The sequence below is a fragment of the Lactuca serriola genome, chromosome 4 (assembly GCF_051521515.1).
Source record: "Lactuca serriola cultivar US96UC23 chromosome 4, Lser_US96UC23_V15, whole genome shotgun sequence".
NCBI lineage: Eukaryota > Viridiplantae > Streptophyta > Magnoliopsida > Asterales > Asteraceae > Lactuca > Lactuca serriola.
In genome coordinates, this window is record NC_136411.1 from 264,727,425 (window position 1) to 264,745,136 (window position 17,712).

The 17,712-nt window shown below is 38.0% G+C and overlaps 1 protein-coding gene across 1 annotated transcript; it reads left to right on the top strand.

The window, feature by feature from the left end:
• The first annotated feature begins 6,216 nt into the window (after nucleotides 1-6,216).
• LOC145100604 (peptidyl-prolyl cis-trans isomerase FKBP43-like) lies at nucleotides 6,217-9,943 on the top strand. The gene is made up of 7 exons (XM_079037808.1): nucleotides 6,217-6,441; nucleotides 6,551-6,636; nucleotides 6,720-6,964; nucleotides 7,044-7,123; nucleotides 7,467-7,613; nucleotides 9,494-9,603; nucleotides 9,749-9,943. Exons 1-5 carry the CDS (start codon nucleotides 6,429-6,431, stop codon nucleotides 7,514-7,516), a joined length of 474 nt encoding a protein of 157 aa, XP_078893934.1. The 5' UTR covers nucleotides 6,217-6,428; the 3' UTR covers nucleotides 7,517-7,613; nucleotides 9,494-9,603; nucleotides 9,749-9,943.
• Nucleotides 9,944-17,712: the final 7,769 nt, after the last annotated feature.

A 17,712-nucleotide genomic window follows, 5' to 3' on the forward strand; every position in this document is an offset into this window, starting at 1 on the left:
TTGTCTGTGTGATACATGTATGTGCCTGGTAGGGAGGTAAGTGCGGGCGAGGTCCCATATCTCACCAATAGCAGAGTGTGGATGGTGTTCCACATCTCATTAGCAGCAGAACAGGGGCGAGGACCAAGTTAGGGAATAAGTAAGTGTGGGCTAGGCCTGTATCTCACTATCAGTAGGAGCGTGGACGGGGTTCCATGACTCATCAATAGTAGTACAAGGGCGAGGCCCAGGATAGGCGAGGCCTTAGGACAGGATCCATTAGTATATGTTTAGCTTATGTGTTGTGGTATGTTTATGTGCTATTATATGTTAGCGGGCGAGGCCCTGTGACAGGCGAGGCCTAAGTGAAACAGATCTGTGTCCGAGCGGGGCTCGAAGCCAGGTGGGGCCTGGAGCGGCGGGGCCGTTGTAGCGAGCGAGGCCCGAGGCAGGGGGAGGCCCAGGATAGCGGGCGTGGCCCAGTATGTGCAGTATGTGGATAAGCATGGTATGTGGTAGGTTGGGGAACTCACTAAGCTTCGTGCTTACGGTTTTCAGTTTTGGTTTCAGGTACTTCCAGTAGCAGAGGGAAGAGCTCGGGGTGATCGCATGGCACACACCATAGACTAGACAGCCTGGGAATGTTTTACTCTGATAACGAACATGTGTTTTGGAAATTAATACTTTGTTTATGTTTCAGATTGATGATTTTGCTTTAAGTAATTTTTATTAAAAGAAATTTTTTTAGTCTTGAATTTTGGGGCGTTACATACCAACCCAGACACCATAGTGAAGATAGATGTATGTTCTAAGGCTAACCCTGCTTCCCCTACTAGGCAATTTTGAAGGATTTATGTTTGCTTGGGTTCACTCAAAAAAGTTTCAAGGCATGACTTAGGGACTTAGTAGGTTTGGATGGTGCCTTCATGAAAGGCCTATTCCTTCTTCAGGTTTTTTCAATAGTAGGTTTGAATTCCAACAATGGAATTTATCCCTTAGCCTATGCAATTGTTGAGTCTGAAAACACAGCTAGCTGGAAGTGGTTTTTAGAACACCTTAGGGATGACTTGGAGCTTGGAAAAAACTTAAATTATACTTTCATAAGTCACGGAAAAAAGGTAATGCATACTTATATATTTTTTGTTTTCAATGTATGTTTTTAATTCTAAATATTAATTTGGATCATGTAGGGTTTACAGACTGCAATTTGTGAATTGTTTCCCAATGTTGAGCATAGATATTGTATCAGACATATTCATGATAATATGAGAAAGAAGTGGGGACAAACTGAGTATATGGACCACTTACGGAGGTGTGCATCAGCACCCACCATTCCTAAATTTGAGCATTTGATGAGGGAGTTTAGCCAGTATGATAAGGAGGCATGTGAGTGGTTAAAGCAGATTCCTCCTGCACATTATGCAAGGAGTCATTTTTTAGGTAATTCTATATGTTTCAATATTCTCATAATATTGTACAATTGTTTATAATTGTATTAATTATTTGTTATTGTCATGTACAACAGGAGGAACTATTTCTAATGTGTTGATTTCAAACATGTGTGAGGTGTTTAATGGGAAGATATAGAAAGAAAGGGACAAACCGATGATGTCTAGAGTACATTAGGGAATACCTAATGAAGACGATATGCAATGTCATGAAGGAAATTAAAAAGGCTAAAGGTCCATTTACACCAACATAAAAAAAACATCGTAGATGCCCGAAAAGCAGTTGCTTCACAATATACCGCTAGGTGGAATATCGGAGACAAGTATTAGGTAACTAGAGCTTTGCAAGATCAGCATGTTGTGAATGTTAGGAAGAAAACTTATAGTTGAAGAAAATGGTAATTAATTGGAATTCCTTGCAGACATGCAATTGCAACTCTCAATCAAATGAGCAAAGACTCAGAGGATGAGCTTGACATTTACAAATGGGTACACAAGGTCTACTGGCTAGAGACATGGAAAAAATCATATTCATTTAAGGTGGAGCCAATTAAGGGGAGATCCATGTGGCCCAAAAGTGATTGTCCAACAAAGCTAATTCCTCCCCCAAATCGCGCTCAGGTGGGAACGCCTAAGAAAAAGAGAAGACAAAGTGAGGGTGAAAGGTTTAGCAAAAAACAGAGGGGAATTCAAGGTGATGGAGTCAAGGCTACACAAGAAGAAGGATCCCATAGACCAACAAATGATGGAGTGAAAAAGCTATCAAGGAAGCATATTAGTGTTACTTGTAGCAAATACAAGAATAAGGGACACAAATCTAGGACATGTAAAGGGCAAAGTGGGAATCAATCCAAGAAGCAAGTTTTGATGAAGTTGGTATGATTTCATGCAAGTGTTTTCTGTGATTTTGATTATATGTTGTTGAAAAATTGGTTGTTAGTTTTAGACTTATATGTATGGTGCAATGTCACTTTGATTGTATTTTGGTTGTTATGTTTAGACTCTTAGGTATGGTTTCATGATTTGCTTGTGTATGGTGGAATGGCACATTTATGCTTAACTTGGTAATATTTTTTGGTTCTACTGATGTAGTTAATGAAATGTGCATTTTGGTTAAATTCTGATACATATTTTGGTAATGTACTTTTAGTCTATTAATGTGCTTATTTTTATACATTTTGGTCATACTTTGATACCATATATGGTATATTGGTATACAAACCTGTTCATTACATATATATCATACTTTCATACCTACCATATATATATATATATATATATATATATATATATATATATATATCATTAACAACATAATTCATTACAAACATGATCAAATCAACTTACAACAAAAGAATCCCATTTTTTACTAATACCCTTCATCTCAACACCCCCTCTGTGACATCCCCAAAATCACGGCCATAAAAGATTGGTTTCATTTATGCTTTTAAAATAATTTCAGAGTAAATCCTTTTGATTTAAAAGAGTTGCGGAATTTGTTCCCAAAACAAAATATGATAAAATAAAGTTTATCAAAGCATTTCATCAAGAGATGCGTTTTCATTATATAACAATATTCAGGATGTCATGTTTCGATATAGACCAAAAAGCATAACCGACATATTACAAGCCATACAACAGTTATATACATATACAAGCTCATAAACAAAACAACTTGATGATTCATCTATCTTATGCCCTCGCGCCACTCCCTGTAATGCAAATAAGACTGAGTGGGTCAGGCTTGGGAGCGTGGTGAGCATATAGGGTTTTCAACCCACAATAAATAATTATATTTAATTTCACCAACCAACAATAACCCGATTACCCATTCCCGTTATCCTCACTTTACGTCCCTAAAACAACATCTATCTCAAGGGACCTAATCTAGGATTTTCATCGGGACGGACATTACTGCTACGGGGTTTCCTCAACAATAGATGTCCTAAAGGCAACCATGAGGGGGATAGAGTACACCGGTGAACACATCGTTCACAACACCTATAGGTTATGAACCTGCTAGCGTTCCACAGGACTGTCTAGAAAAAGTCTGTGGTCATTATCCATACTCCACTGAATAACTAGATCAACAACAACATCATTGAGGCCTCTCATCTGTTTATCACACATCAACTATCTACCCATGTTCTACCCAACATATTAATAGATAAAATATATATTTTTATACATAGTTTAAAACATGTATATCATTCTCATTCAATACATATTCCAATCAACAGATGAGACACATACACATAACACGTATTTCATAGAGAATAAATCATATCTATGAGATAGAAGAAAGTGAATATACATTCACACATATAACAACAAAATATTAACATAACACGTATAGCGTATAAAATACTTCATAGTTATGCGTTAGAAGAAAGTAACTACACACTCACTTGATCAGAAGATGATCAGACAGCACTACGACTTGTAGAAGTAGTATCCTTCGGTAGATCTGGAAGATCTTCACAAAAACCGGGCTCCTCGAGGGCAGGGCTTCGGCTCGGGAATAACGCTCTTCGGGATCATTGGGACTCCGGAACTTGCTTCGGGACTCGGGAATGATACCGGGGATTTGGGGGTACTTCTTTTCACATAAATCGAGGTAATATGCGTGAGAGATGAGAGAATATAGCAACCCTAAATGGCTGGCCCTTCAAATCTATTTATAGGGCAAAATTGGCCCTTGCCACGTCGTGGCACCTTTTCCACGTCGTGGGCTTGGTCGTCACTGCATGCGTCATCGCAAGTTGCGTCTGGGGGACTCCCAGAGGTGTCAGAAGACTTGCCACGTCGTGGTATCTGGCAATTTTGGGGTTTCGCGCCCCGAACTTTAGAAATTCATAACTTTCGCATACGAACTCTGTTTTCGACGTTCTTTATATCGACGCGAAGGTGCGATTATGCTCTACAACTCTTGTTTAGACTCCATTGGCTAATTTTGACTTGATTTTTAATATATTATAAGTATATTACTTATACATTATTTTTAGTAGGTCGGGACAGGAAAACTCTGTTCGAAATTCATAACTCCTTCATCTGAACTCCGTTTTCGTTTGTCTTTTTATCGTTGGACTACTATCGATGAGATCTTCAATTCTCATTTATAAATTTTTGGCTAAATATCACTCGATCTCTATTTCGAGTATTCGGGCTGCATACCGCTAAGTCGAAACTTCGAAAATTCATAACTTCCTCATATGAAGTCAGATTTGGGCGTTCTTTTCGTGCACGCTCTCGGTTTAAGGAACTCTAAAACATTCTTTTAGATTACTAAGGCTAAATATCGCACTAACGTAAATTTCACTTTTTTATGTTATTCAGCGTTGCCGGTTCTGTCGCGAAACTTCGACAGGTCATAACTTCTTCGTGATAACTCGGATTTCGGCATTCTTTATATATTCGAAACCTCGTTTCAACTACTACAATATTATCCATAGATATCGGCTTTATCTAACATTTCATTTTGACGCTTATTTTTATTCTTAATTAAATTAAGACACACAATTAAGCACATAACACATAATACTCAAATAATACACTTCTATTATTTCAAAACGGGTTACAAAGGTTAACCTAGACTACTATATCAATATTAATGACGAGCCCGGAAACAGAGGCGTTACACCCTCCCACCCACCCATTTGTCTAACCCTAATCCCTATACATACCAAATACCAAAGATAACAATAAAAATAACAACAACTTCCAAATAGATAGATTTTCATCTTCAAAGATTCATCCTTCAATGCATTTCAATTTGCCACAAAGATGTTGTTTCTGGTTATCAATCCATTAAACTGTTCCTCTAGCACGTTGACACTTCTAACAAACTGATTGCACCGTTCTTGCACTGAGTTCAAATTTATTAGCATACCAGGTATGACGACTTTAGCCTTAGCACACATTGGCTGGTCAAGCCACCCGATAAACCCATAAACAGAATCGTTCATAGGGCATACAAAAAATCTCCTTTCGGGATTCAGTGGGGTCCATGACGTTTCCACCATAACAAGCTTTCCCCAAAAACAAAGCACCATTGTTTTTGTAAGAGCTCAAGAAAAAGAAGGGGAAGAAAAGAGAAGTTGGAGAAGATAGCAAGAATGGGAAACATTTAAAGGGTATAAGATTTTTTCCATCTGTAAAAATGGTCTCTAAAGTTGAAAAGACAAAAATACCTTCACACATGATGGAGTTAATAACAACAATTTAACGGGAGTTAAGTCGGGAGACCATTTCTACTGGGGTGTTTGGGGTATCTTTTGAGAGGGTAAAAAAACTTTTGGCAAAAGTTCCAAAAAGTCAGTTTTCCTTCTATAAAAAATCCAAAAAGAGCTTTTAAAGAACTTTTACCAAACATCTTTTCTCTCTATCTTTTCCCAAAAGTCCTTTTGTCTCTCAAAAAGATACTCCAAACACCCCCTACATACAAACCAGGTCAAAAAGACTATGATATCAAAAAAATTGAGGTTTGAACCAAACAACGGAAAACATGCATACCATAACTTTTTTGCAGTTTTGTCTAAAAAAAATGTGTCATGAATGGTAAGTAATAAATAATAGAAACAATTATTTTTGGGGCATTATTTTAGCATCTCAATGGACTGGCTTGCGTCTAACCAAGGAAATGATATACATAGGTAAGAAAAAGATATACATGTACTAATCAGTACAATATATACATAGCAAGTATATGCACTAATCTCGGCAATAGGTTTGAACTTTGAACAACAAAGGTAATTTAACATCATACGTGCAGGGCGCCCCATTCATTTGGGTTATGACATTTCCGCTATGCCCATCAATCCGTACGCCTTTCAACACTTGCTGTTTCTTCCCTTTCTTGGATTTGATTTGTTGCGAGTTCCCGAGGGCATTGAGACAAAACAGTGTGAGAAAGGGTTGGACTTCACATTTCTTTCTCTTCCCGCCAAAAAAACACTCCTTTCAAATTGATTCCCAGAACCAGTTCCACACTCAACCACTGAAATGGCGTTCTGGGGTATGTTATCTTCTTATTTTCAAACTTATCCTCTCTTAATCTTTATAATTTCGATGCACCAATATCACTAATCGTTTATACTCGTCGTTCTCTTTACAAAATTGAGAAGGGGTTTATCTCAAGCCCAACGAACCCTACACTCTACACTATGATGATGATGATGATACTGTTCCGAAGAGACTTCGCATTACTCAGGTAAGAATCTCATGCCCAATATGTTTTTTTTCTCTCTCGTGGGTTTGGGTTTGAATACGCTAGTCTCATTCACCGTTCAACAGGCTACACTCGGAGATGCTACACGTAATTCACCGGCGAGGAGCATAGTAAGATGTTCGATAGGAGATAAACCTACAATCGCTATATGTTCGTTGTCTGTAAAAGAGATGACTTGTTGTCAACTAGATCTTGAGTTCGAGGAGCCCCACACTGTCATCTTCTCCGTCATGGGTCCTCGCGGTGTTTATCTTGCTGGTTATTTGATCGTTTCTCCTCCTTCTCCTCCCACTTCCCATCACCATGCACTGTAAGTCCCTTAGATTCAATCTTGAAACCCCCAAAACATGGATGATCAACTAATATGTCATTGACAACTCAATTTTTAGTTGCCATGAAGGGAAAGAGAAAGCACTCATGGAGAACGCTGGTTGTCGTGATGCTCATGAACTTGATTCTAACAAGACAGGTATGTTTCTTGCGTACATAATTGTATTTTGTGTTCAGGGGAGATAAAGAAGGGAAAGATTTGTGTTTGCGTGTGTGTCTCATGTCTTTTAGTATTTATATCTCGTGACTTTTGCATTCAATTTTTATCAGATCCCATTAAAGATTCAACCACAGTTGAAATCACAGGTATTAACCATTGTGATAAAAACTTGAAAGCCGGGAAACGTTTTCTAAAATGTTACTCAAACAAAGAAATTGGATATGTTTTTTCATCTTTTCACCTTTCAGTTCTTGGTAACCAGTTATAATGAGTCAAAAATGTACTTTTTGAATCTACAATTTTGTTTGAATTATGGGAGCAGAAAGGATGATAATCAAGATTCTAGTTTTGGTAGTCACAAGAAGTACATAACTAGGCAGCAGGTGCCCCGCAGTTCTGATGAAGATGGAGAGAAATCCAGTGCTTTGAAATCATTTTCAGTGTTTGCCAGATTACTAGAAGAGAAAAGGTATTTAGTTCGATTTCTTGACCATCAATATATATGGTTTTGACTGAAAGTACTAGGGGTGGAATTGGTACGGTAACAAATCATTTTTCTCTAAACCGTGTACCGTACCAACTATAATTGGTATAAATTTTTTTTTACCGGTACCGTACCAAGTATACTTGGTACCAATTTATTTGGCTATCAACATGTTTGGTTGGTACAAATTGGTAATGGTATATATCAACTTCTTTTATTTTCTATTGTAACATTTAAAAATAAGCAAAGACATCAAGATTTCTATGTTTAGTATAGAAGTTAGTTATGTAGTTCTTTTTGTTTACAAAAGAATTCTACTAAAATAAAGAGATCGAAATTTTAATGTTTAGTATAGAAATTAGTTACGTAGCTCTTTTTGTTTACAAAAGAATTATACTAAAGTAACGTTTTAATTTTGTGCTTTAATGTGATAATAACTATCGACTAATACAATCAAATGACTAATATAATTTTATTAAAACTGTAAACACTAAACACAATTAATAGTTGAAATATACGATTTTATATATATATATATATATATATATATATATATATATATATATATATATATAATAAATTGGTTGGTACAGTATTAACATGGTATTCAAATTTTTGTACCATTACCGTACAAACATTGATCAGTTGGTACGGTACTACCAACCAAACATGTTGGCTACCAAATAGATTGACTACCAAGTTTATTAGTTCGATTGGTAACATATTGGTTGGTTTTCCGTGGTACAATTTTGTCAGCCCTAAAAAGTACACATATGGTCCAAGTGATACTGGCAAATGTCTTTCTAGTTTTTTTTTTTTTTCGACAGATTTAGAGAAAGAAAAAAAATTCAGATCAAAATATTGTCTTATAAATGATGGTTAAAAGTTAAATAATCAAAAATCTCCGGTAGACTCATAATATCTTAGCACAATTTATCAAAAAATCTGAAAATAAGTTTTATTTATGGAAAAGTATAGAATACCAGTTAAAATTTTAGAAATTTTTTTTGAACCATTTTGGTATCTTTTTTTTGATAATTTGATCAAAGTATTGTGACTTTTTTTTATTAACAAATAATTTATAAATATAACACATTTTGATATGCATCGTTGTCACTTTCTTAGTTCGATGCACTATGTAGATATTTCTCTCAAGTTGGTGTACCTCTTATGTTTTTCAACCTAATTATCACCTAACGTCTATACTTTATCTCGTAACAACTATCGGCTAATATATGTCTATCAAAAGTGAAAAGTGAGCCTTGAATGACAGATCAAATGGAAACGAGTGAAAAGTAATTATCTCTTTAAACTTTCACTTTTCACTATGTTACGTTTAATTTAAGGGTAATCTTCAAAAAAGTCAAAATATTTTGGTTATTGGTTAAAATTAGAATAATTTTCAGAAAAATCTTAATATTTTGACCAAATTAACGTAAAAACAATAATATACCGACTAAATCTGTGAAATTGGCCAAAAAATGTTTTTCTTAAAAAATTTACAAATATATATATATATATATATATATTGAAAGGCGGGTAAACTATTATTAAAACAAAAGAAACAACAGAAAGGCACAAGCGAGAAACAGTTATATATATATAATTGTTTCTTTCAAACACCGATTTAGTTTTTGTAGATGTTATTTTGTTTGGGCAGATTATGATGGTTTGTTTTTCCTAGGAAAGATGACAAACTCTAGAAATGGTAAGAAAAAGTTAAACAAAGACAGAATTTGTAAAAAGCTATGACTAAATAGAAAAACCCAATTTTTTTTCTAAACCTATTATCAAGTTGTTTTTAATTTATTAAAAAGGAAAACATTCATATATATCTTGCCACAACTCATGTTTTCATTAAGCAGGGATGCTATTGAAAAGAAGAAAAAGAAGAGGAATATGAAAAGGAAAATGAGAATCCCTGACAATACCAAGGAGAGGGAAAAGAAACATAAAAGGAGAAGTTCAATGTCAAGTAAGTTGTCACACCTTTTTTTTTAATGTTTTTATGAAACAAATTGAGAAGTAATTATTTATTTTCAACATAAGCTAAAAATGTGTATTTTTTAAATGTGTATGTTTTTAGTGCTAATATCAAAGAACTTGCTTTTTATGGTCAGGGACGATTCTTGCGGGAAGATGAAGTTAAAGGAAAAGGGAGGGAAATAAGCAAGATAATTAGTTAGCTTAAAGGGTTAGTGAGGCAAGGCAATTAGAATTTTGTGCTAAGTTTTACATTGCCTTCGTATAGTTCGAAAAATACTATTGCCATGCCTAGTTTTTGTGTTTAAAGATACATGGTTTTTTTTTTTCCAAAAAAAGAGTTTCACATGGGTTTTAACTACTTTTGTTTTGAAAAAGCCAAGTTGAGCCTAGATCTGTTTAGTGCAGCTTGCACTTGCAGTCTTGGACTTGTGACTTCTCCGGATTTTAATCTTTTACCGATTTGATTTATTTTTAAAAGCAAGTCTTAATAATATTTAAATATTATTAATTCATAAACATTATTAGTAAACTATGAACAAAAATATGTATGAATTTATAAAAAAGAAAAATTTACAAACATAATAAATCATAAAATAAAATCCGCATCCTTTACATTTATCGTTATAATTTTATAAATCATGATTTGAGTTATAAACAAACAAACCAATATGATAAATACGATTCTGAAGTTATTTTAATGAAAGTGTAAACTAAATGGTTACAGAAATGCTAAAGTTGAATTATTAATTTATAAACTTACAACGCATTATAAAAATTACAAAAAAGAAAAAGCATTGTGAACTTACAAGCCATGGCCTGAATAATTGTGATCACATTACATTGCATTACAAATAGACAAAATGAAGAAAGCAATTAGGCAAAAAGTCATTTCAGTATAAGAAGGAAATTGAACCAAATTATTTTTGTTCCAACTTACTCAACATTTCCCTTACTTCTAAATTCTTTCATATGTTGGATCCAACTTACTCAACATAACCCTGATTTCTGACTTCTTTCATGTGTTGGAAAAAATATATCTTGACGACTTGACAACAAAAAAAATGTCAATAATTCGGGTGATACACCACCAAAAGCCCAAACCTGTAATCCACAAAATCAAGGGTAACCCAACAATGATAACAAAACAGAGAGGGTGTATAAATCAAGTAGATAAAAATATCCTACAAAACCAAATAAACAAAATAGCAATAAACAACCAAAGTAGACACATGATTTAATCTGGTTCCACAATGGTGATATGATACACATCCACGTGGAGAAATGACATCTTGTATTCTACTCAAGCAAAGAAGGATAAAAACACCGGAATAGTGTACACATGATTGAAAAATTAAATGTAACGGTGGATTTCCTCCTAATCCTTTTAATCAACTCTCATGGTTTTTTTTTTATTTTTTTTTCTCGCAACCTAGAACACATAAAAACTCTATTTTCCAACACATTCAACCCATTCAATTTTTAATTGTAAAATAAACATAAAAGTAATAAAAATCATAGAAAACTAATTCACAAACTAATTTAAAAACATACAAAACTATTTCGATATAAGCCTTAAACCAAAAAGTACAACTAATCAATGCATGATCTAACAACTAATTATTGCATGATCTAAAATTGTTTGAACGACTTAGATAAACTGTAAATCACCCCACATTCTTTAACTCATTGCAACCCACTGAAGAAAGTATCATATCTCGGAGGTACCAGTGGTACCCCTGCCCCCCAACACGACTCCGTTCTCACTAATGGAACATCCATTATATGGTAGTTTGAAATGACATTTATTTAGCTCTTTTAAAGATAAAAAAACTATCTTTTAGTAATGCGGAAGTCCTAAATTCCCTAAAATTTTAACACAAAGTATAAATTATTGAAAAGTATAGAAGGGATAATCACAATATTATCATCGACAAAGATAAAATCCTATTGTCTGACGATTTTAGAGAACTCTTGATCATTGACTCCTACGTCTCCTCTGGTGGGTTCAAACACCGGTAGGAGTATACTCTAGTGGTATCATAATACGATTATAGCCTAAAGAACTATTATCATTGGCCTGTGATGGTTGGAAACGAGAAACTGTAGAAGGCAAAGCATGGGAAGCATAGTATTAGGAGTGTGGACAAACTTTTGGTGGCTTATTATGTCATGAATTTTCCTCCCGATGTTGATGGAAAAGATCATTAGAAGGTTTATGAGAAAGTGGGGGTGGTCTCGAATGTGTATGTTGCTAGGAAACTCTCTAAAATTGATAAGCGATAAGCTTTTGTCCGTTTAATTAAGGTTCATGATGAAAAAGCTCTTGAACTGAAACTTAGGGATATTTGGATGGGTCAGTATCATCTTTTCGTATCATTAGCTAGATTTCGTAGGGGTGATGTAACGCCCCAAAAATTCAAATACCAATATTAACTTAACATTGTCTCAAAACTTCTAAAATTCGAAAATTCAAATACTAGTATCATTGTAACATCCCAAAAATACGAGCTAAAAATTTCATTTTAAAACATGTACTTAGCAAAACGTTAGGAATAAAACGTTCAACGATCATATCATTTCACAAAAGATATTGCATGTCTGGAAAACATTTTTATAAAACATAAAAGTGTCAGAGTACAAATCCTCAGGTGATATCATAATGCGGAATATAAAGCATGTGTGTGATGTACCGCTACCGCGCCAGCTCCTTCCCCTTCGAAGAAGAGGTACCTGAAACCAAAACTGAAAACTGTAAGCACGAAGCTTAGTGAGTTCCCCCATAATACCTCATACCATACAAACATACAATGAACAGCTGTGAGATACGGGCCTCGCCCACACTCATGAAGATACAGGCCTCGCCCACACTCCGCTAGCTGGGAGATACGGGCCTCGCCCACACTCCACTATCTGGGAGATACGGGCCTCGCCCACACTCCACTCTCAGAGAGATACGGGCCTCGCCCACACTCAGCTGCTAACCCATAATATACAAGTATCACATAGACAACGAGTATAGACAACTCTATCATACTGGCATATATCATAATCAACTCAACCAAGAGATACGGGCTCGGCCCACACTCTAATACTAACATCTCGTCTATACGGGCCGGCCTTGGTGCCTTAGACCCGTTACTACTGGAAGGAAACTCACCTCAAAGTAACTGCTGATCTGTGTGGGAACTGACTGTCTGCTGCTGCTGCCGCTCCGGAAATCCTCCGGCTATAATTCCCACAAATCCCTTAGTCAAATACTGCTAACCGACTTCAGGGTAAAATGACCATTCACCCTTTACAAATCAAGAGTCAAGTCAAAGTCAACTGTCAGTTGGCCCGACTCGCCGAGTTGACTTGTCAACTCGCCGAGTCCCTATCCCTTTGTCCGACCCTAAACCCGTCTCTACTCGTCGAGTTAAGCATTGACTCGACAAGTTCTCCTTCTAAACTAAAAGCCAATAGTCCTTCATCCTACTCGCCGATTTGTATGAACAACTCGCCGAGTTGGTCTTCATCCGAAGAACACTCTAAGCTGTCACTCGCCGAGTTGTATGAACAACTCGCCGAGTTGTTCTTGAGGCAAGAAGATTGCCTTGAACTCGCCGAGTCATGGCACTGACTCCCCGAGTTACTTCTCGAATGAGTCTAGCTTCCGACTCGCTGAGTCCTATCCCACGACTCACCACTCCACCCCGTAAGCACGAAAAGGGGGAAACTCGGGGACTCACGACTCGACTCGCCGAGTCAGCCACATGCAAATACTATACACGCGATTCTGCTTGAATCCAACTCATGCTATTCATAGATCTGGGTTCCTAGGGCATGAATAACACGTAAAGTTTCCAACTTTACGTGTAAATATTCACCAATGAAGGTTTTAGGGGTCAAAATGCACCAAAAGAGTAGATCTAGGGCTTTCATGCAATATGGCTCCATAAAGGCAGTAGATCTAAGCTCCTGGAGCTCGATCCCACCTGGATCTAGAGGCTAACAACTTATTACAAACCATAAGGCATAATCAAGCTTGGGGAAAAACTCAAGAAGGACTTCCATGGAGCTAAAAAGGGACTATAAGCATGAAAATAGAGGGAAATCGAGTTATACCTCAAGGAAAACACTGAGATAGCTCAAAGATGCCTGGTCTCCTCCTCTTCTTCTTGATCTACACTCCTTCCCTCTCCAAATCTTCAAGAAAACACACTAAAATGCTTCAAACTCACAATGAACAAGGCTTGAACGAAGTATAGAGCTCTGAGGGTGAAGGGGGAGAGCTTGGGGGCGGATAAGAGGGTTTAAATAGGGTGCAAAACCTTGAAATTTAGGGTTTCATCAGACAGCGGAGACTCGCTGAGTCCAGAATATGGACTCGCCGAGTCGCCAACTTAAACGTGTTCCGGGTCCCGTCTCTACTCGGCGAGTCGGACCTACAACTCACTGAGTCCAAGGCTAAAAAAATGAAAAACACTAAGATAAATTTTACGTACCAGGAACCAGGTGCTACAAATCTCCCCCACTTATTTTAGACTTCGTCCTCGAAGTCTGCTGCTCGATCCTAAAACAGCTCGGGGTAATGCTCCATCATTTCTTCCACCGGCTCCCAAGTCCACTCGGACCCCTTTCGGTGCTGCCACTGCACCTTCACTAACTCCACCCTCTTGTTCCTTAGATCCTTTGACTTCAGGTCGAGGATTGCGACTGGGCGCTCAATGTAATTTAGGTTGTCATCAACCTATATATACTCTAACGGCACCACCGCTGAATCATCCACAAGACACTTCCGCAGCTGGGAGACATGGAAGGTGCTATGGATGTGGCTGAGCTCGGCTGGCAGATCTAGCCTATATGCCACCTTGCCCACCCGGGCTACAACCCTGAACAGTCTAATGTACCTCGGTCCCAACTTGTCCCGCTTCCTGAATCGAATGACGCCTTTCCAAGGCGACACTTTCAGGAGAACCATATCCCTGACCTGGAACTCCAGGTCTGATCGATGCTTGTCGGCATAACTTTTCTGCCGACTCTGCGCAGACTGAAGCCTGCTTCGAACCTACTGGATCCTCTCGGTCGTCTTGAGCACCACCTCGGTGCTCCCCATGACCCTCTGGCCAACTTCACCCCAACATATCGGGGTGCTGCACCTCCGACCGTACAACATCTCGAATGGAGGACGGTTAATACTCGCGTGGTAGCTGTTGTTGTACGAGAACTGTGCCAAGGGAAGATAGGTATCCCAGCTACCACCGAAGTCTAGCACGCATGCCCGCAACATATCCTCCAAAGTCTGGATGGTCCGCTCGCTCTGACCATCCGTCTGCGGGTGAAAGGCGGTGCTAAAGTGCAGACGAGTGCCCAACTCATCATGAAACTTCTTCCAAAACCTGGAAGTGAACCGCACATCCCGATCTGATATCACTGATACTGACACCCCGTGCCGCGCCACTATCTCCCTGATGTAGATATCGGCCAACTTTTCGGCCGAGATACTTTCCTGAATCGGAATAAAATGGGCGCTCTTGGTTAATCGATCCACGATGACCCAAATCGAATCCACTCCTCACGCCTTCCGGGGAAGCTTTGTGATAAAATCCATCGTAATATCCTCCCATTTCCACAACGGGATGTCCAACGGCTGCATCTTGCCGTGCGGTCTCTGATGCTCGGCCTTGACCTTCCTGCAGGTCAAAAACCGCTCAACGTACCACGCCACATCCCGCTTCATGCAGGGCCACCAATAGTCTAGACGAAGATCCCTATACATCTTCGTCGCCCCTGGATGAATGGAGAATCGGGATTTGTGCGCCTCCTCCATCAAGATCTGGTGCACGCCTCCATGATACGGCACCAACACCCTACGATGTAGTGTCAATAACCCCCAGCTATCATAATCGAAGGAGGTGACTTGACCCACTATTCACTCACTCTTCCGATGTTCCTCCTTCATAGCCTCCTGTTGAGCCTCCCGAATCTGCTCCAACAGGGGAGTCACCACAGTCATCCTCATGCAAATATCCCTGATCGGCACCGCCTTGCGGCTAAGCGCATCGGCCACCACATTGGCCTTCCCCGGGTGGTAAAGGATCTCGCAATCATAATCCTTCACCATGTCCAACCACCGACGCTGCCTCCTGTTCAAATTCGACTGATCCATGAGGTACCTCAAACTCTTGTGGTCCGTGTAAATGGTACATTGAACCCCGTAGAGGTAATGCCGCCAAATCTTGAGGGCGAAAACCACCGCCCCCAACTCTAAATCATGCGTCGGGTAGTTCGCCTCGTGTGGCTTCAGCTTCCTCGAAGCATAAGCAATGACATGCCCCCTCTACATCAATACTGCGCCCAAACCTGAGATCGACGCATCACAGTATACCACAAAATCCTCTACGCCCTCGGGCAGGGCTAATGTCACAACTGGAAATTTTGTGTCATGTAATCTATACATTCAAGTTAATGTGAATCAAAAACTTCAATCAAATACATCATACAAGTACTACAAATAGTCATCAATCAAGTGGGAACACTAGAAGTCCTCATTTAGGTCCATTTTGGACTAGAACATCCTTATTGGGCCTAATGGAGCAATAAGCTTCCAATTTGACTATCAAGGGCTTAGAACCCTAATTGGATCCAAATTGGACCCACATTTATTTAATTCAACATTTTGGGCCATGTTGGGCCTAGAATGAAATGAATTGAAAGCTTTGATCCATAATTAACCTAATCTAGTTTATTAAAGCATAAAAATCACAATTTTATTTTATAAGGCCAATAAACACCCAAGCTACTTCTAATATTGGGCTTAGGCGCAAAAAGCCCAAAAATCCTTTCTTCTCTCCCCATTCTCGGCCCAAGCCCAAGGAAAAAGGGAGAGTTGACCTTGGGTTGCCACCTCACTTTTATATGTTGGATTTCCATGCACATAACTCATGTTTCCAAGCAAACATCATATCAAGATCACTTCTTCCTTCTTATCTCTCTCACTCTCGGCCATACACCCACACACACACACACAAAAATCTCTCAAATCCTCTCTAGATCATCTCAAGAACTCTCCTTCCTCTCCACTTAAAAATCTCGAGTTTTAGGAAGCATTCAAGAGGAAATTATCACAAAATTCTTCATCTAAGGTAAGAAATGCTTGGATCTATGAATTAAATTCCTTGTTTTATCAAAATCCTTTCCTAATCTATGCAAAAATCGTGATCTTGCATCCTAGAACCATCTCAAACTCGAGATCTTCATCAAAGGGAGCTAAGGCCAAAAATCACTTCATTTTCCTTCCATTTTCTTTGCAAAACCGAGCCCCCACACCCAAGGTGAGCTTCATACCCCCTATTTTCTGTTTTTGTGAGTTTTATGGGGGGGGGGGGGGGGGAATACAAGTGAAAGTGTAGATCTATATGTGTTTTGTATGCCTTGTATGATTTCCATGCTTATATGTATGCATTTGTGTGTTTTAATGTTGGATCTACCCATAAAACCCCTCAAAACCGAGATATATCTTGTGTTAAATGATTTTAGCTTCAAGTATATTTCTAAATACAAAGTGTTTCAAGAAAAATGGTTGAGTGGTTTAATAACAATTTTCTTTGGGTTAAAAACACAAATTTTGGACCTAAAATGTGAAAAATACAAAATTAAGGGTCCAAATGGGCATATCACGAATTCTGATGGATGAAGTGTGCCAGAACAGTTTCCATAAACCAATTTCTGGAAATATACTCATTTAGGGGATTAAAAACATAAATTCCAAACTTAATGGGCTAAAAATGACATTTTCGGCCCAATGAGGCCCATTATGCGAATTTTTCTGTTTTGGAGGGCCAAAACTGTGATTTTCTGTAAAACAGTGGACCATAAGTGATCTAAGTCCTTTTCAAAGGTTTAAAATGCTTTTTAAATTTAAAAAGGACCAAAGTTGCAAAAATTTTCCAATTTGGGCCAAAATTGTCAAAGTTGCGAAAAGAAGGGATTAAAACCGAGAAAACTGCATTTTCCGGGACTAAACTGTTTTCTATGAAAAATATGCTGAAAAATATTAATTTCAAAAATTTTTGGTGTTAAAATGTCAAGAAAATTAATTTAAGGACCAAACCGGGAA